General features: G+C 42.4%; 1 protein-coding gene across 1 annotated transcript; it reads left to right on the top strand.

The window, feature by feature from the left end:
- Positions 1 to 547: 547 nt before the first annotated feature.
- Positions 548 to 18501, top strand: GPR89B (G protein-coupled receptor 89B). Its single transcript, XM_059817936.1, has 14 exons — positions 548 to 627; positions 3355 to 3414; positions 4293 to 4396; positions 5882 to 5988; positions 6851 to 6952; positions 10115 to 10235; positions 10488 to 10568; positions 13878 to 13987; positions 15292 to 15380; positions 15654 to 15746; positions 16106 to 16201; positions 16763 to 16852; positions 17505 to 17570; positions 17725 to 18501. The coding sequence occupies exons 1-14, from the start codon at positions 586 to 588 to the stop codon at positions 17929 to 17931; spliced, it is 1368 nt and encodes a 455-aa protein (XP_059673919.1). The 5' UTR covers positions 548 to 585; the 3' UTR covers positions 17932 to 18501.
- The last annotated feature ends 940 nt before the right edge of the window (positions 18502 to 19441 follow it).

Below are 19441 nucleotides of genomic sequence, written 5' to 3'. Positions count from 1 at the left end.
TACAATCAGAAGGCCCGAAAGGCCTCTCCAGCCTGGCTGCCGGCGCAGAGGGAGGACGGAAAGGGCCCCACGCGGGAGATCGGTCTCCCCCCAGGTGGGAAGGTGGGCCCGCAGCAGCACTGCCGCGCCACGCGGCCACTGCCGCCGCGCAGCTCCCGCACCGCAGCCAACGACGGTGCCGGCGCCTCCAGCCGCGCCTCCTTCCCCGGCCGGCGGCAGGTCCCCTTCCCGCGGCTTCGCCCTGCGTCTCGACAGCGGTCAGGAAAAGCGGTCAGGCTTCCGCCAGGGCTCCCACTCAGCAGGCTGCCTGCGGCCGCAAATCCCAGCCATGGGGCCCACTCCCGTTTCCCCCGGTGGGGCGAGACCCCCTCCCTGCAGCCGGCGCCACCGCGGCTGGCCCCCATACGGGGCGGAGCTTATTCTCCCGCCCCGCCCCTGTCCCCGGCCCCGCCCCCGCCCCCGCCGCGGGGAGGGCGGTGCGCCGGGCTGAGGAAGGCTCCCGCGCGCCTGCGCACAGTAGCCGCCGGCGCGAGCGCGGGGCCGGAAGTGGGCCGAGCGGCGGCAGCGGCGGCGCCGGTGGCCACCATGAGCTTCCTCATCGACTCCAGCATCATGGTCACCTCCCAGGTACCCCGCTGCTGCGCGGCGCGGTCCCCCCGCCCTGGAGGGGTGAGGGGGGCGAGATGGGTCTCGCCGTGGCCTGGGCCACCCGCCGCCGCTCCGGAAGCGGCCGTTGGGAGTGCGCGGGGGCGGTGCCTGTGGGCGCGCATGCGCAGCCTCGCGGGGCGCGCGGACCCCCGGGGCGGGCTGTGCGGCGGCGGGGACGGGGAGCAGCGTCAACGGCAGTGGCGTGCCGCCTTGCTGCTGCCCGCGCCCCCTTGGCCTCGCCTGCTGAGCGGGGGGAACGGCTCCGCGCCTGGATGCGTTCGCCATCCGCCGCTCAGCAGCAGGGTGGAAAAACCCTCGTCGCTGCGAGTTTAGGGGTGTTAGGCTGATGGGTTGTCTCGTTATGGCTGCCCGCCCTTTCCTATCGCCTAACCCCCTGTTGCAGGGGAAGATAAGGTGTATGCATCTTTGGACTGCTTCCTTATGTGTCACGGTGACCGTTGCTCTCGTGCAATTGTCAAGTCAGAGTGTAATGCATAAAAAGGTTCAGTAAATAAGGTTGTAGGGAATGAAGGTTTTCTTGTAATACTGCATCACTTCCATAAACTTAAAGTTTTCTTTGTTGGAGTAGAGAGGAAAGTTCATTTAGCTATTCTCTATGAAGTACTTTGTTTTTGGTGTTCTTCAAGGCGGCTAATCATTTGTGTCTTCTACCCCTGGTTTGCTACTGAGGAGTTTGGTTGTTTACAACTTTGGAAGATTTTTCATGATCTGCTTTAGCAAATCTTAAAAAGATGCCACTATTTTATCTGAAATGCCTCCATCTCCATTGATCCATCTGTGATTCAGCACTTCCTTCAGCTTTCTCTTTCTGCTGCCATCAAAGTCATCTTTCAACTATAGTCTGTGTTTTACACCAGCTGAATTCACCTAGGAGCCCTTTAAACCTTTTCATGTCATCCTATGTTTATCATTGGAAAGTGGGTTGTGGTCTTAACATACTTGAAACTGTCCTATTGTTTTGTGGGAGGAAACACCTGCTCCTTCTTCATTAATTTCCTTTGCTAGTAATTTATCTTGTCATTGTGTTCTCTTTGACCTTTGTCTCCTTCTTGCTACGCTGCTCCCTCCTCAGTAAGCATCTAAATACCCTTTCTTCCTGTCCGCCTCTCTGGCAACTGAGATGGTCCAACTGTTTGCTTCTGCCAGAAGGGGAAGGTTCTGCTCCCTCTTCACTTCCACTTTGCTGCAGTTATACTTTCTTATTTGTGCTCTCTCCAGTATTTGGTTTAAATAAGATTAACTGGATCACAGAGGGATCTGATAAGCGTCTGAGCTGTTGTGAAATTTTTGTTCTGTAATGAGGAGGGATGAGCTGAGGAAAGAGGACCTTCCCCCTCTCAACAGCAGTTGGTTATCTTATGTAGACTTTCATGCACAACTTCCTAACAGTTTTCAGGACAGCTTTTGGCCATTAGAGGTACAACGTCGCCCTACTTGATAACACTTTGATTTTTGCTCCTATCATTTGCTTTGCATTCCAAGATCTAGCTTACCTAATTGCTTTTCTCTCATTTGTGATGACAGCTTTGCGTCTTCCCATCGTCTTCAAAAGTATCAAGTTAGATATTTAAATTGCTGCATGTAATTGTCAAATGCTCAAGAATTTTCTGACTTAATGTGTCACATTCATCTGTAGTGTTTTAGAGTGTGAACTCTTAAGATAATGCCTTTCTATGCTTTTGTACAGTCTCTAAAACAAAGAAAATCTAATTTTCATATATACCTTCCTCTGTTATTATGGTACTTGATTGTCTCCTCATCTCTTTCTTTTACTTTATTTACTTATTTCTTTTTGAAGAGTTTGTCTCTACCTTTTTCCTCCTTTACACTCTTAAATGTGGAATTACTTTATGTAAATATCACTTGCTTATCACACTTCTTTGACTTACGACCTGTAGATAGGAGGCTTGTGGAATACCTTACCTTTTCATTTTGCTATCAATTACTTTAAAGTCTGAAGTCCTCCTCAAACAAGTTTTGCCAGCTGTTACCAATCACACACTCAGGTGTGTGTTGAAACTTAACTGAATTTTGTAAAGTGCTCTGAGAGCCATTGAAATGCAAAGCATTATTGGCTTGTCTTGCTTCACCTACCTTTTCTCTGTGGCTTTCCTGCAACTCCAGATTGTGGTTTGAGGCATTCAACACTGCCTTTTCCTTTATCTTGGAGATGCTTTTAACACCTTTCTCTCACATTTGTGTCAGAGTATAACCAGATTTAGTGTTAAGAGCTCTCCAGAAAAATCAAATGCACTTCTAATCTTAAAGAGACAGCAGATATTTTTATAAAATTTTCTCATCCCTAGAAGATTTGTATGTTGTGGACATCTGACTGTTTACTTTGCCTCTTTTACTGTGTTTCCTGTAAAAACTATAAGCTCTAATTCTGTACATTAGAAGGGTGAAACAAGAAACAACTGAGGATACTAACAACTTGGGAATACAGAAATGGGCTGTCTTGACTGGATCTTCCATAAGGTTGTAGCCTTCAGTGTCTGCTACACTTGAATATTTAAAATATGCTTTTCTCAATGGTAACGTGGCAAGTTTTAATCTTTTGTGGATCTTGGGTATTTTGGCCCAGCTTTTTTCCTTCCATTTCTTTCATCTACAGTCAGTAGTGAAGCAGCTCTGTATTTTGCAAGTTGCTGGATACAAATGTTAAGTGCTTTCTCTCTTTTGCAGGTGCTGTTCTTTGGATTTGGGTGGCTGTTCTTCATGCGTAAGCTCTTCAAGGATTATGAGGTGAGAAGGGGCCTTTACAATTCTACCTCTTAAAAATTACTTCCAGTTACAGAAATATTTTAAAAACTGCATCTGGCCTTTTCCTCTCTTTAAGTCCTCTTATCTTATTTTTAATTGTTTCTACAGTTACTTTCTTTTTCATTTCCTCTTGTGCTTCTTTTTGAAAGATTCCTAGATATCTGAGGAAATGGGTTCTCCTGGAGCCAGTGAAAGTTTCCATATTGGCTGCTGTTAAATAAATGAAAAAAAAAAAAAAGTGGAGGAAGTGCAGGGATAACAGGAAACTATTTTGCCTTTTGCTTGAGTAAGCCTGCCTTATGTAATTGTAAAATATTTGGGACAAAATCAAATTCAGTGGTCAACTTTAAACTCTGTAAGGTGTGTTCATTGTGACTGATTGTTTGTGAGGATTGGATGGGATGAAACTGTCACATTCTCTTATCATTAGAGGGGTATGAGAGAATATAGTCTAGGTCAGAGATGGCCTAAGTGCGAGCCAAATTCAGACCCAAAAATTTTTTCTGATATGGATCTTATTTTTAAATCTAAGGTTAAGACCAAAGAGCTCTGTTAGCAAGGGTCTATCATTAGGCAAGTTGGCATAGGGCGTTGCATGCTTGACATCCCTTCTGTGTAGGCATGTCTGTTAAAAGATAGCTGCAATCACTGTAGTGCTAAGCAACTTATGAGTTTGCCCTCTGTTTCTAACAGGCTGTTGGTTTCTTCCCATTTAGATGAAGGGCAAGGTGCCTTGAAGCAAGAGACCCAGTTGTGTGCCATTGTACCTTGTCATTTGTTTTTTGTTACCTGAGGGATATCAGGATGCCATTCTGGGAATGGAAAAGCCTGATGTCTCTGGCTTGTTTTCTCCATTGCAGGTGCGACAGTATGTGGTCCAGGTGATATTCTCTGTGACTTTCGCATTCTCTTGTACCATGTTTGAACTCATCATCTTTGAGATTTTGGGGGTGCTGAACAGCAGGTGAGTCTAGCAGGTCACTCAAGGACGAGCCTGCCTTGTGTTCAGCAGCTTCAGTCCAACTTCTAAATGCATGGATTAGTCTTGGGTTGGGGAAATTGTGTGAGAAAATTGTCAACAGCTCAACAAAGAAGTTTGAGCAGCAGGATTTGTTTATTTGACAGAACATGAGACTAGAAGCCATAAGCTCCTGATTTTTCATGCAGTTGCTACTAGTGTGGTCTACGGCCTTAGGGCAAGGCTTTAGTCTTTGACTTTCTCATTTTGTGAAGTTAAAAGAAACAGTTTCTTCTATGGGAGTGTTGTGAAGCTTCAGATCATGCTGAAGAGCACTTTTCAGATGTTAAGGACTACAGAAGCTATAAGCACTAGTTTTTCTGTGGTGGTCAGAGCAGCAAATAAGATGTGAAGCTAATTATGGAGTGAAAGCTACTTCTGTAATAATACGGTATTTGTGAATCAAAGGCGTGTCCTCCCTTGACATAGGATGAGGACTTCTACATAAAGGGGATGTTAAAAACTGTCTACTTCAGAAGTCAGTAGGAAAGAGAAGATAGAACAGTAACATGCAGAGGCTAGCTGGGTTTCCTATTTATTCTCTCTCATCATACTAGTATAAGAGAGCAGTCAAAGGAGTTGAAAGGCAGGAAGCTCAAAACTGATAAAAGGTAATGTTAGTTCTGACCGTATGTTATTAAATCGATAGAGCTTGCAGCCAGAGATATCACTGAGGAGAATGCTTTTATAAGCTTCAATAATGGGCTGGACATCAACATAGATGAAAATGTTTGCTTCTGAATTCGCTGGGAAAGAGTGACAAGGATCCTCATAATTTCTCCTTCCCCAAGGCATAAAGAGGATATGAGTTGTTATTGGGAACAGGACATGTATTTTTCTATTCAAGCTAAGTGAAAAGTCAGTTCAGCCAAGATGAATCTCATCTGCATTTGAGTAATCTCCTTTGGTCAGAGTAGTATTGATCGTTTTGATATATATGTGTAGTTCTAAATTCTTGCTTTGCAGTGTCTTGTACATGAGACAACTCACTTTGAACTGAAACATGTGGGATTACAAACATTATTTTTAATCTTTTCAATTTGAATAAGCTCTTTTTTGACTCAGCCACTCATTACGAAACTAATTACTGCTTATACTTAGTTTTGATCTACTGTTCAACTAGTTGAGCAGTAAATCAAATGAATCATGCTGCAACCAGCTTTAGTCACTGTAGAAAATACAGTATTTGATAAAATAGCTCAGTGTGTTTTTCTGGATCGTTGTTAATTTTGAAATACACATTCTTAAGCTCTGTGTTAAAAACCAAACCAGAACCCTAAACCAACAAACAAAATCCAGAATATTCTATATGCTAGGCCAATATTATCCAATGTTTGATGTAGTTGAAAGGATTGCATTTACATGCAGTTGCCTTTGAGAAATTTGTTGTATTATGATAGCGTGCTAATCAGTATTTTGGCTTTATTTTAGCTCTCGATATTTTCATTGGAAGCTGAACCTGTGTGTCATTTTGCTCATCTTAGTCTTCATGGTACCCTTCTACATTGGTTACTTTGTTGTGAGCAATATCAGATTATGTGAGTACTTGGTTTACGGCAGTGGGGCTGCTAACTTGAGACTACGCATACAAATGAGAAATAACTTTTCTGAGAGAGACAGACATGTGTTGGTCACTATCCCTGTAGCTCCCTCCTTACTCTGTCTGCCTTCTGGCTACGTAACTTCTCTTTGGAACTTACTGCTTTAGCATGAACTGTTTATTGGGTAGTTAGGAGATACTTTATGTGACCCCAACAAATGTAGCTTTATGGATTTCGACAAAGTTGAGCTCTTTAGAGTAACGTTACTGGAATTTGTTCCTTTACAATTGTAAGCTTGCAGCCAAACCCTGGAACCCTTGGCAAGGCTATGTTGTTCTGCTAGGGTGTAAAAGAAATGAGGCAGAGAAGCTCAATGAATTACTTTTGAGGCAGAAAAGCTCAATAAATTACTTTGAGACCTCTTCCGTGTGCTAACGGACATTTAACCTTGAGCTGTTGATACTCATCGCTCTTTTGTATTAGGCTTAGGCATGTAGGTTGGGAGTATTAAATGTGTAGTGTTGGCTTGAAGATGAAGTTTCCAAGTGTCATGTTCAGGGTCACAGAAGAAAGATGCAGATGAGTGATCCCCTGTTCATAGTGCAGCCCTCTTCATACATCCGTAGGGAAAAGCCAAAGTGGTATGTCACTGCATTAGCTCTTGCAATCGGTGGTGGCTCAGATAGCTTGTAGGAATTGAAGGGGTGCATACTGCTAGCTGTAGCTCTGTCAGTTGACTCCTGTTTTGGCCACCTGTGCTCAAAGCAGCCTTTGGACCAATGTAGCAATTTTGCAAGCTAGAAAAAGCCCTAAAGGAAGAACGTCTTTAAAATACTGTTTTTTTCCTCCTCTCTGTTAGTACACAGACAGAAACTGCTTTTTGCCTGTGTTCTGTGGTTGACATTCATGTATTTCTTCTGGAAGTTGGGGGATCCGTTTCCTATCCTCAGCCCAAAACATGGTGAGTTTCATATCCTTGCTCATTCCTTCCCTCCTGAAAATAGGCTTTGATATCTCACTTTTATGTTGGAGCTATTATTATGTTATCTCAGCTCTACAGTTGGGACTGTAGAAAGTAGTTCTTGCAGCTGAGGGTCTGCTCTGCTTTGAAATCTGCAATCTGAAGGTTGTCAGTCTGACAGAGGGTGGATACATCTGAATTATTTGCATTAGTTTTCTTTCAGTACCACAGGAAAACTTTAGGGAAGTGGATGAATCCTAACTGAAGCTAGGGTATGTAAGAACACAGTGTACTTTTTGAGGACACAAAAACTTCATCTCCACAAAAAGTTGATCACAATTTTTATTCACTTGTTTCTTTTCCTGCGGAGACCAAAGCTAATTTATTTAAGAAGACAATCGACAACCAATGCTTCATCTGCCTTTTTTTCAGTCAGATTATTGTTTTTTGTGACTGAAATCAGATCACTTTAGCATAGGTGGCTGTCCAGCTGACAAAACATGGCAGGGTGTCTAAACACCCGAGCTGTATGGACTGTAGCCAGCAACACATCTGGCAGTGTGTGCTAGCTTTGGTACAGCTTCGTACACTGCCTGAGCCCAGAGGCAGTACAGTTGTATGGTACTAGAATGTGAGTTGGTAAGTCCTGCTGGAAGCCAGAGCTCTTTATGTGCAGAATTAGCTTGGGCATCTCTGCGTTGCAGTGATGGAACCAAGAGTATTTATAGCGTGATGATACTGTGTGCACTTGGGCTAGTTTGGGTCCAACAGAGCTTGTTAGCATGTGCCTAACGGTGCTGAATCCTTCAGGCACCTAAGTGTGCTGAAGGATTATAACACTGTAGAACCAGACTATTTGTCAGCTGGGTTTCCTGTGAAACTTCTCTTGCCCTTATACCCTGCACTGGAAAGTTGTTTGTATATTGTTCTCAACAGGTGAAATTCAGTCAGTTTCACTCAGATTGGTGAATATGTCTGTCTGCATAGATAACGGTCAGCTTAATCTTTCTGCTCTCTAGGAGGCTACTTTACTCTGTACTAATGTGTAAGAGAAAAATTAAAGGATACCAACGGCTGTAGGGTCTGCTCACCCTTTCATCTATGATCCTAAAACTTTCCTAAGAGAAAGTGTGTGTCTGTGTTTTGTAATTGTGTCACTTGCCACTGAACTACAACAGCTAGTATATAGTGCAGATCCCGCTGCCCAGTGTTTCATTGGCAAGAAAAACGTGTATCTGCTTTGAGTTGCAGAAGGCACTTGAGTTGGCAGAATATAATAACCCAATGGGAACTTAGCCATGGGGTTTAGGTAATCCTCTTCAGATCACTGAAAAGGTTCTGGGAAGCTGCGTAACAAGTGCGGATTTCCAGAACTGGTAGTGGGGTGTTTTGTATTTTTAATTTCTGCCTTACAGGATGATACCTCCACTTAACAGTCGTACAGTGCCTTATCCTACCAGGTGTAGACATAAGGTTAGAGCAAAGGATTTTAGGCTTTTTTTCCCCTGCTGTACTGCTAGGGTGCTGCTGTCCTGCATGTACTGACAAAGCTGCTGCAGGGCTTTGTTGTGTGGCGGTGGCCCAATTCAGACAGGCAGGATCCTGTTGTGGAGGGAGACATGACAGGAGTTCATGCTTAATGAGCCCCTCATGCTGCAGTAGACACCTGTAGCGTCTTTCTCAGTGTGCTCCTCCCTGCCCACCTGCATGTACAGTGGTGTGCTGCAGCTGGGGAATTGTGCTGACTAGTGGGTCCCTTTCAAGTACCTGCCCTGGCATCCTGTGTCAGGGGTGCCTTGCCTGGGGATGGTGATGGCGGTATGCTGCAGCTGGGAAATGCACCATCAATCTGAGTCAGGAGTCCTGATTGATCTGCAGTTTGTTTAATAGACCTGAGTTTGGGAGCTCATAGTAGAAGGAAGGTTATGTACTTGGTTGCGTACTAGTATTTTAATAAAACTCTTACCTTATCTGAGTTGATAAAACACTAATTTTATCTGACCTAATTGCAAGAGTAGAGTTGCTGTGAGTGTTATGGGGGAGCGTTGCTTTAACCAGTGGAATGTCATGTCATTTTGAAGGCACCTCTGTTTTAACTGCTGCTGTCTGACAGTGTGTGGGGCAAAAGGCCAGTATATTGTAGCACATTCTGTAGCTGGTGTAAATCTCTATGCAGCTGCACATGACTGGGTGTTTCGGTCTCCCTTTGTGAAGTCTTTTTACCTTGTTTTCATCATTTATTCCCCTTCTCTGAAGCATGAAATGTGGCCTGGCGCTTGGCCATCTCAGCTTTGCAATCATGTAAGCTCCAAATATGCTGCGTGTGGCAGCTGCTGTATAACTAGCTCCCTAAAAAGTGAGTGATGTTTAGTTGCACATGCCGCTGGACCCTGAGGAGACCGCTTGAGGTCTGTGTTTAATGGCTGAGAAGAATAAATTTAACTTCAGTGCTTGGTGTTGGTTACAGCACAGGTTTGATGTTCATGCTGTATTACATGAATATATGTTTTAGAGTCCACTTGTTGCTCTGGTGGAATGCCTTGGTGGTCACCTCAACAGTGTGTGTGTCCACAAGATGGATACTGAACAGCCAGGAGCAGTGTAAGCTTCCCATGCTTTCATAACTCCACTGTCCTACAAGCACAAATTGCATCTGATCTGGAGGGGTCACCTCTAATGACAGTTGACAGGATAGGGCTTCCTCTCTATGGTCCAGACATTGTGGGGCCAGTTTGCCAGGACTAACTGGTTTGGTAACTCTAATCCTGGTTATTGTAAAAGTGGTTTTGTGGAAGATACCTCCTTTATAGTGTCTGATGGATGATCTGTGTTCCCACCTCAGCAAAGTTCAATCACTAATGTTTTATTAACTTAGAAACAGAATGTTGACTGTTAGTCCCCTCCAGATCTGTCTTAAGCGTCTTCATAGCTAGAGTTTCCCATCCCTGTTTTTAAAGCATGGTAACGTGCTTTCTGAGGGAGACTTTCTACCTCTTTCTTCTCGTAATCTCTGTCTGTATTTCATATTACCTCTGGTCATTGCAGTGGGAAGGCAGTCAGATTCATTAAGCAGCTCTGTATGTGTGTTATGTTGTGAAGGCACCAAGTGCAGAGCAGAATGAAGAGAGCAAGGTTACTAATACTGTGTTTTTCCTCTCTCAGGAATCCTGTCTATAGAACAGCTCATCAGCCGTGTGGGTGTGATTGGGGTGACACTCATGGCTTTGCTGTCAGGATTTGGGGCTGTCAACTGTCCATACACTTACATGTCCTACTTCCTCAGGTAACTGCAGCCTTATGAAATATTTTGTCCACCTTCTTGAGATTATTCTTCTGCTTTTCCTGTGGCATTGATTCAAGTTTTTTCGTAACTTTTTTTCTGGATCTAGCTATTGCCATGTCTATATGCTAGAACCATTTCCATTGCTAAAGCATATTCTACTTTTACAGGCTTCTCTCTTGTTTGTTTCATGGGCATGTGCATATTTCCGCTGAAATGGGATAGCAGGCCTAATTGGGTGTCTTCATTTTGCAGGAATGTGACAGATGCAGATATTCTGGCTTTGGAGCGACGACTCCTTCAGACTATGGACATGATTGTTAGCAAGAAAAAAAGGTGAGAAGACAGCAGTAGCATGAAATTATTTGTTTCAAGGATTTTCAATCAGTATGGTATAAGATGGTTCTTGAAATTACCAAAATTATTAGTCCTGTCAAGGCTGCGTGTTCCGGTGAAACAAGTGGCTGAATTGGGTTGAGCTGTGTTGTGTTTCATTCTGGCCTGGTACACAACTTTGTTTTTTTCCCAGACGTGTACTAAATAGCATCCTTTCTTACTGCAGTGGCACAGATTAGGCTTGCAAGACGACAAATTGTAACTCTCTGATGGCAGCTTGACTAGTCTGTAAGATGGGGACATTTCTCTCCTGATGAGTAAGTGGCCCTTAAGCCACTGCAGCTGGCTCTCTTACTGGTGGTTTCAGTACAGCAATTGGTTCATACATATCGAACACTCTGTTGCTCTGTGGCTCTGGTGTTTCCTGCTCAAAGCTGAAGCCAGCTATCGAGCTGGTGGGGACACAGCTATATTCTTGCAAATGGCAAGGTTTACATTAGTTAAATTTTGCAGAATTGCAAAACATTGCTGAAGTGAATGTAGTGTAGTGCACAAGCGTGCCATAAGAACTCTGCTTTTGTTGGTTTAGCTTATTCCATGTACCCCAAGTGAAAAAGCTACTTTCGGAAACGATATAATTTCATTTACACTGGAAAGGTTTTTGTGTGCTGTTACAAATTACATATTATGTGCCTTATTAGTTGTGCGGAATAAATATACCATAGTCACTTCAATGAATTCTCTGAATTCTCACAGCTGTCCCCCAAACTTTACTTTTGGTGCACTAATGTTTTAATAGAACCTTTTAATGTATGACAAGGGAGCTTTTAGGTAGTCTAACCTTGCTGAATTAGTCACCAGCGTGCGTATCTGCTAATCAGTATTAGCATATGAAAGTGTAGTTAAAGCATAACTTTTTTCTTCGCCTTTGAAAATGTTAAGTGGTGAACAAATGTTAACTCAGTATTTGTGGTCATGTGTGTGATGGTAAATAGCGAGGAAAATTTAATTACTCAGGTTTAATTGATTTAATTGACCAGAAGCGTACTAAAATACTGGTTTTGGAGTTGGACTGTTGTGTAGTCCTGCTTCTGACTCTGTGCTCTTTTGTTTGTACAGCGTTTCTGGACCTCTGGTCCAGGGAGGGTGATGTTGGGGGAAGAATAAGGATGTCTGGGACTTACAAATGGCTAGCACTTTCTTGCCTTGCTATGGCCAGGAAATCTTCTGAATATAGCAACTTTCTTACCATTATGAAAAGTCACGTAAAGTGTGTTAATCACTTGGGAATTATACTGAAATTCATGTATTTGTGTTTGAAAAAAACCCAACAACCAAAACCAAAAAAACCCCAAAACTGTGTAGTCCCAGAAATATGCAAGAAATAGCAGAAGCTTGAGTTCTGTAGATTTTGTTCTCTTTTTGCTTTGACAGGGAGCAGCGGCTTGCATAATTGGACTATTTGCTCATATAAAGCAGAACTTAAACAGTTAGAATTATATCAGTCCAAATGCAATCCAAATCATTTGGCAGAACAAGCGGGAATAGCAGTATTTTACAGGGTAGGGCAAACGCTATAGTTCCATAAACTGTCAGTTACTTGCTGGCCACCTTTTCAGTACTACTCTTAACTCAGAACTTCTCAATGCACACAAAAGCTATAAGGCAATAGAACGTAAAGCTTTTTTGTTTTCTTTGCTGATCTTGACATTTCTTCTCATACCAACCCTTATTCACACTGGCTTCCTTGTCAGTAGGAGATAGTTGTTGAAAGTTGTTTTCCGTGATGTGTTTGCACAGGAATTATTTTTCTCTCCTTCCCGAGTGTAATCAAGTAAAGCCTTATGGAAACTCGCTTCTAAGTTTGGCAGGTTCTTTATACTTGTCCTTGCAGGTATGACATAACTAAGCCTCAGGTTTGAAATGCCTAGGTTCTGTGACACCATTGCTTCATTTTGGTTCATGTTAGAGTCAAATCAGCCTATCTGATGTAGATGTATCACCTATCTACACAAGCAAAGTGTGTGGTTTTTGCCTGTGGATCCTTTCTACGAGGTCTTCAGAACTCCTAACTACTGTGTGGGTACAGAGATCCCTGTCACGTCTCAGAAGAAAAGATTTGCCTTTGTATACCTATAGCCTTGTGCTTCACCAAGACATAGCTGCATTTTTGCTGTAATGCTGTGGGTCATTTTGGACGGAACATGTGAATCGGGTACTGGGAGGAAAGCAAGGATTAAAAATGCAATTCTTACATTTGGCAGCTATCAAGATGAATTGAATTGTTCCGAGATCTCTGTTATTTGTAGTCTGTGGCCATATGTGCTTTTATGTGTGTTATGTGGGGTGCCCCAAGGGTGTTTCTTTTGCTGGATGTCAAGGAGAAGTGATTTTTTTTTTTTTTTTTAAATTATACTGCTTATCAACAATCTTGAAGAGGGCTCAGTGCCAAATGTAGCAATACTGGCTGCAGCTACAAGAAAAGGGCCTAAACGCTGTCAAATCATGGATCGCCTTGACAATCCTATGAATAGTTTTCAGCTTAGGAGTGGATAACTGGCTCACAAATTTCAATGGGGAGAAATGTGAGGGAATGAGGCCAGAAGCCAGCACTGCTCATGGGGATTATGCTGCAGTGCACATGGGAGTGTGAGGGACAATATGCAGCTGCTGCTGTAGTGTTGGAATTAGCTTTAGGAGTCACGTTCAGATTGCCTGAAGCATCCAGTGGTTCAGTCCAATAATGGATTTATGTGTTTCTGCTTCATAACAGCTTGTCATGCAGCCCAGTAGTGAGTGACAGCATATCAGAGAGTGCTGCTGCATACCATCCAGCTCTCACAGTTCTGTGGAGGAGGTGGATGTGCAGTGATAAAGAAGAGGTGTTCAAGGGGAGAGAGGAGCATGAGAAGTCTTCCAATTTCTGAACTTGAGATAGCACAGTCATGTTTTGAGGAAAGGAAAGCGACTAATCGTATAACTGAGAAATCCATTTGAGTTTTTATTTTTAAATGGGTTTAAATCCCTTTAAGGATTGAAGTAGGATCCTGAATGGAAGGCTTGGGAAGTGTCTCATTGAATCTTGCTTGATTAGATCTGGGCTCTACTCCAGAGCTAATCAAGATAACGTTATGAAGCGAGATTGGTGCTTAGGGGGAAAATAAAAAAGGGGGCATCTGCTTGCAGTGAATTGAGTTTAACAGTGTCTTCTAAGGAGCTGTTTTTGGGCATTTTTTGGGGTTTTTTTGTTGTTTTGATTTTTTATAAAAATACTTTATTCTTAAGGACTTGTGTTTTCTGTTCTTTCAGGATAGCAGTGGCTCACCGGACAATGTTCCAGAGAGGAGAAGTGCATAACAAACCCACTGGCTTCTGGGGAATGATAAAAAGTGTTACAACATCTGTTGCAGGCAGTGAAAGTATCCTTCATCTGCATGTTGGCACCTGCCTTGGGAGGTGGCTCCAGCTTTCTTCTGTTTTGAAAGGAAGAATGTTAGTTGGGCCAGTTACCAAGCATTTGTGTTTCAACACGTTTCAGCAGTCTGAGCAAAAGGCTTAAAGTCTCCTGGGAGGTTTGCTCTCTAGCACTGTACTGTCTGACCTTTTGCCCAGGGCTTGGACACATAGTTTTACTGTGACACAGTCAGGATTTGTATGCTGCTGCCCTGCCCTATAAATGTGCTGTTGCATGACTGTGGTTGAGGTGTACAGCAGGTCGCAGGACAGATGTGCACACTTATGGTGTCACGTTGCAGATGTCTACCCCATCACATCACTGATGTGGGAGGCAGCTTTCTATTCCAATGTATCCTCTGCTCATAAGACTGACCTACATGCATATTTTTCTCTTCACTTGAAATATGCTCTCCCAGGATGGAGAACCTGTGATGTACTTGAGCAAAACAAAAGGGTTGGCCGAGGTGCAGGAACAATTTACCTAGCCTATAGTTGGTTTTCTGGCCATGTTGGAAAGCTGTGAGAAAAAGAAGGGCAGGAAGCCACTTGACCAACTAAATTGTTCTCATGGTATAGGCTGGCCACTGGTGCTATACCAGTGTGACAAAAAGGTGGGTAGAAACAGGTGAACAAAAGTTGTTCTGCCCATGTGAAAGGGGTAGAAGGAATCTGTTGGGAATTACAAGGGTCTGTATTTCTCTAACTTACAGTTGCCTTCTAACAGTTTCTGCCAGACCACCTAAAGGGTGCAGTTTGCATATTTAAGGCTGAGGACTTTTCTTCCTCTCCTTTCCCAATAGCTGTTAAAATCAGAACTTGGCTATTTGGCTAGACTTTTCATAATAATCACTGATCTCTTGGAGCAATTACTCAGAAGTTTTGTTTATGGAGATGATGTGAGAGTGACACATGACGATGCACTTCAGTGACAAGGGACGCTGATCAAAGTGGAGCAGCAGTCTTCGAGAGCTCTGGTTCTATTCTGTGATGTGTTCCTCAGGCAGAGGAATAAAGAGCTTGTTGCATGACTGCTAAATACTGTGTACTACCTACCTTCTTACATACATTGCACACTACTCCATTGTATCCTTGAGGTTTCTTTGGGTGCAGTATTAACAAGGAGCATTAAGACTGAATCAAAAAACTGAACTGGATCAAAAAAGTGGTCAAACCATTAGATGTGGCCCTTGGGCTGAAGGTAGGGAATGTTTTGTTTTTAGTTAAGAATTTGTGACGTATTCTAGCCTTGACTATGCTGGTTTGCCAGATCTGTCCCTTATCCAGCAAGAAGTGGATGCCCTAGAAGAGCTGAGTCGGCAGCTTTTTCTGGAAACTGCTGACTTGCATGCAACAAAGGTACATAGCAAAGTAGCTGCCCAGATGGGTGCTGGATGCCAGAGTAGTTTCAAAGAGAATGTATGTTAAAAGAAACTGAAAACTGTTCAGCAGGTAAATGTTGAAATGTTGTGATGCGGTGGAGTGAGGATCTGTTTCTTTAATTTGGGGTCTAGATGGCAGTTTTCTTCAGGTTCTATTGGTGCTCCATTAAAATTTTTTGCTGTGGGTGATTGTGGAAATGATACCATTTTTTTGTGTTCTGTTTCCCCTACCCTCCTTTTGTATTTCCAGGAGAGAATAGAGTACTCCAAAACTTTCCAGGGAAAATACTTTAATTTTTTGGGTTATTTTTTCTCCATCTATTGTGTCTGGAAAATCTTCATGGTATGTAAATGTTTTAATGTGTTTTAGGTAGACATATGCAAATGTCACACCCTGCATAGATTATGCTGTACTTGCAGTTCATCAAGTAATGGTCCAGTTTCCATAAAATCCTGCTTTTGGAAATTCTGAAAGAAACTGGCCCTTAGTTGAAATAAAGCTTTGGATCTGTCTTTTTTTATAGAGCATTAAGACAAACAGTTCTTACATGTGTCCATTTTGCTCTTTCTTAGACAATCCCATGTCCCCCTGCCCCTTTTCTTTGGTGATCCAAAGTAAGAGTCATGCATGTGTCTCATGTGTAACAGTGAGGTATGCTTTTCGTTTTCTTGTTTGAGTGTAAATCCATCCATCTCTTACAGGCAACCATCAATATTGTATTTGACCGCGTGGGGAAGACTGATCCAGTCACAAGAGGAATTGAGATCACTGTAAATTATCTGGGAATCCAGTTTGATGTGAGACACTGTTAATTCTTACAGCCTTTTCAGCAACTCCTGTCTTATCTAAACAAAATTATACTGCTGATAGGGAGAGAGTGATAGAGTCCTGAGCATGTGGTTTTGACTTCTGACTTATTGAGGAGGAAGGAAAAATGAACTTTGCATTCACAGTGTTTTTTATGCTGAGATGGTAATGTGGTCTTGCCAGAGAGGCAGTGATTTGCTTGTTTGTTTTGGGCAAATGGAAACATGTTAGTCAACTTGCTTAGATTAATACATTTAACTACAGAGTAATTATGTTTGCTCATGCACATAGGTGTTCTGTCATTTATGCTTTTTAAATATATCCCTGTGAATACAGGGTTCTTTGTGATTGGTGTAAGCTAAATCTGTTTTTCTCGTGTGTTTGGAGTAAACAATTGCTAATATATTTGTGGAAATGTCTGTTATATAAACCTGTCTACAATGTATATCTGTTTAATCAGGAAATACAAAGGCCCTGAAGAACTGGCAGCTGTACAATGTGGTGTAAATGGTGTTAGCATTAGAGATTTAACTGTATTCTTGTTGATACAGGTGAAATTCTGGTCTCAGCACATTTCCTTTATTCTTGTTGGAATAATCATTGTTACCTCTATCAGAGGATTGTTAATCACACTTACAAAGGTAAGAGCCAGGACTCTTACGTGGTTTTTGGAGCAGGAAAGCTGTTATCAGGTCTTTAACTTTAGATGGGACAAATACTGTATAAACTTTCAATATACATTTATGTTTTAAATATCTGAATATAAATACTTGCAGAGGGAGGAAGGGAGGAAAAATACCTTCTGCAGTGTATTTCCCCAGTCTCTGTTGTTGTTACTGTCACGAAGATATGTAGATGTTAAATGAGATGTTAAATGTAAGCAAGGGTTCAAAATGATGCTGTAGCCAGGGCTTATTAGTAAGGTTGATGAGATGTTGATTAAAAGAATTTAGATTGCTTAATTTGAGCTGCTGGTAGGACTGGAAAGGCATTAACTCAAGAGATATGTGATTCATTGTCTTGACCTGGCTTTTGGTACCTAAGCTTAAACTTCAATATATATCGTTACATGACTTTTACCACATGGTGCCACTGGCTTGGGGAGATTCATGTTTAAGACTAAGACTGCAGGTTTCTGAAAGTAAGGTACAGACACCCTTCCAGAAAGTATGCTTTTTATTGTTTTTTTTAAATGAAAAAGTGTTGGGTGGTATGTACCTTTTGTGCTGTCCTAAGGCACATTAGACTTACCCGATTGCTTATTTCCAGTGCTTTTTTTCTTTTTTTTACTAGTTCTTCTATGCCATTTCCAGCAGCAAGTCCTCCAATGTTATTGTTCTGCTTTTAGCACAGATCATGGTGAGTATGTAGAACCATGGGCACGCCTATATAAATTTATGAATGCATATGTATTTGTGTGTGTGTACATATACGCATAATAAAATCCTTGTATGCTGACCCATGTTAGCCACATAGCCAATTGTGAAACAATAACTACTTTTTTAATTTACAGGGTATGTACTTTGTGTCATCAGTGCTCCTGATCCGGATGAGTATGCCTCCAGAGTATCGCACTATTATTACAGAAGTCCTGGGAGAGCTCCAGTTCAACTTTTATCATCGTTGGTTTGATGTGATATTCCTAGTTAGTGCGCTGTCCAGTATCCTCTTTCTCTATTTAGCACACAAACAAGCCCCAGAAAAGCATATGGCCCTCTAAGTAAGGACTGCAGTGACACACTGCTCTCTTGTCCTTTCAACTGCACTGCTGCAACTCCTGTGAACTGCAAAACTTGAAGAGAGCCAGGACTATTCTGTGTGTTCCAGCAGTGTAACTGGCTCTTTGAACTTCCACATGTGTCATCATCAAGCTCTGCGGCTCATTTTGTTAAGGTGCCACAGCTTGAAGGAAAGGACGTGAACATATTGAATGTGAGAGAGTTTGTTGCCAAGGAATAAGGGCACTCCTTGGTACACCAATATCTAGGGGCATTGGAACTTGCATAGTAGGCTGTCTGAGGTAAGACCTCTTACAGTTAGAAGAACGTCTTCATAGAAGGCACCAAGGAAATGTGATTTTTCTTTTGAAAATCAACTCATAATTGGGATTCAGAGGACGGCAATTCTGGAGTTGAATGTTTGAGTCTGTGGAATTAAATAAGCTTTTGTAATATCTCATGCAAGTATCACAGTTGTTTTTTGTCAGCCCCAAAGATTTGGCTGGAAGCAAGGTAGAAAGTAACTAGGATTTGCTGCCTGGTAGAAGTGAAGTGGAGAGAATTTCACTCAATTTCTGCATGGAGTGTATGCTAGTGTGTATCACTAGTACCTACTGTCCTTAGGAGCTGGCGATTAGCTTTCTGTTGCTGAGTCTCAACTTTGTTTTCTCTCCCTGCATAAATGGAACTGAGGTTTTGGATTCCTCTTTGCTAGAGTTAAGTGTGAAGTCAAAGACCACAGCTATGCCTTGTTTACCTTATATGTTAGAATTTGTTTACCTTATATGCTGTAAATTTGGTGTTCCCCACAACCTGTGTATTCTTCTACAGTAGCCCGTTTCCCCTTCTTGATGTAATTCAAGGCATAGAAGTAAATTTTACTCACGTGACTTAAACTTGTAGCTTCCCATAGCCACTCTCCTAGGCTTTGTTTGTTTTAAAATTGTTCTGGAAGATAAATCATAGGTGGTAAGAGTAAGACCTGTGGGGGGGCGGGAAATAGCTGCTGTAAACAATTTATTTCTGTGTTGTCTTTGGTGTACAGCAAGGAGGTAAAGTTTACAGCAGCAGTATTACAGAGCCATTTATGTCACATTCAAAACAATGTGTTGTTGACTTGGAGTTAGACAAACCTGCATGACTGAATTATGTATGCTGTTCTAACTACCATGATCGACAACTGTATGTAGAGGAGAGGGAGAATAGTGCTTAAACATCTTGAGTTATGAATTATGAAGTTGGCTTAATGTTTGAAAGAAATTTCTGCAATGTTGGCAGGAGAAAGGAGCGTAATGCACAGAGTACGTTGGCTCATGCCATTTCACAGCAGTTGTACTGCTGTAAGTATAGCATAGAAGAGTCACCACAGAGATTGGGTTGATGGACTTGGATTAGGGGGACAACTGCCTCTCCTGGGAGATGTGGAGAAATCAGTTGCTTTTTATTAAGAGCTTATCCTTAAAAGGCTAAGATGCTTATGAATCTGTAAAATGTTTCTGCCTTCTGCTGCAG

The sequence above is a fragment of the Gavia stellata genome, chromosome 1, assembly GCF_030936135.1.
Source record: "Gavia stellata isolate bGavSte3 chromosome 1, bGavSte3.hap2, whole genome shotgun sequence".
In the NCBI taxonomy this organism is placed as follows: domain Eukaryota; kingdom Metazoa; phylum Chordata; class Aves; order Gaviiformes; family Gaviidae; genus Gavia; species Gavia stellata.
This window is presented reverse-complemented; position numbering and strand designations above follow the sequence as displayed.

What these genes read in the sequence shown, in the direction of transcription:
- GPR89B (XM_059817936.1), top strand. Translation starts at nt 586, where the DNA reads ATGAGCTTCCTCATCGACTCCAGCATCATGGTCACCTCCCAG. An exon ending in TATCCTCAGCCCAAAACATG is followed by an intron (nt 6,953 to 10,114) that starts GTGAGTTTCATA and finishes TTCCTCTCTCAG; the next exon opens with GAATCCTGTCTATAGAACAG. An exon ending in GTGTCTGGAAAATCTTCATG is followed by an intron (nt 15,747 to 16,105) that starts GTATGTAAATGT and finishes CATCTCTTACAG; the next exon opens with GCAACCATCAATATTGTATT.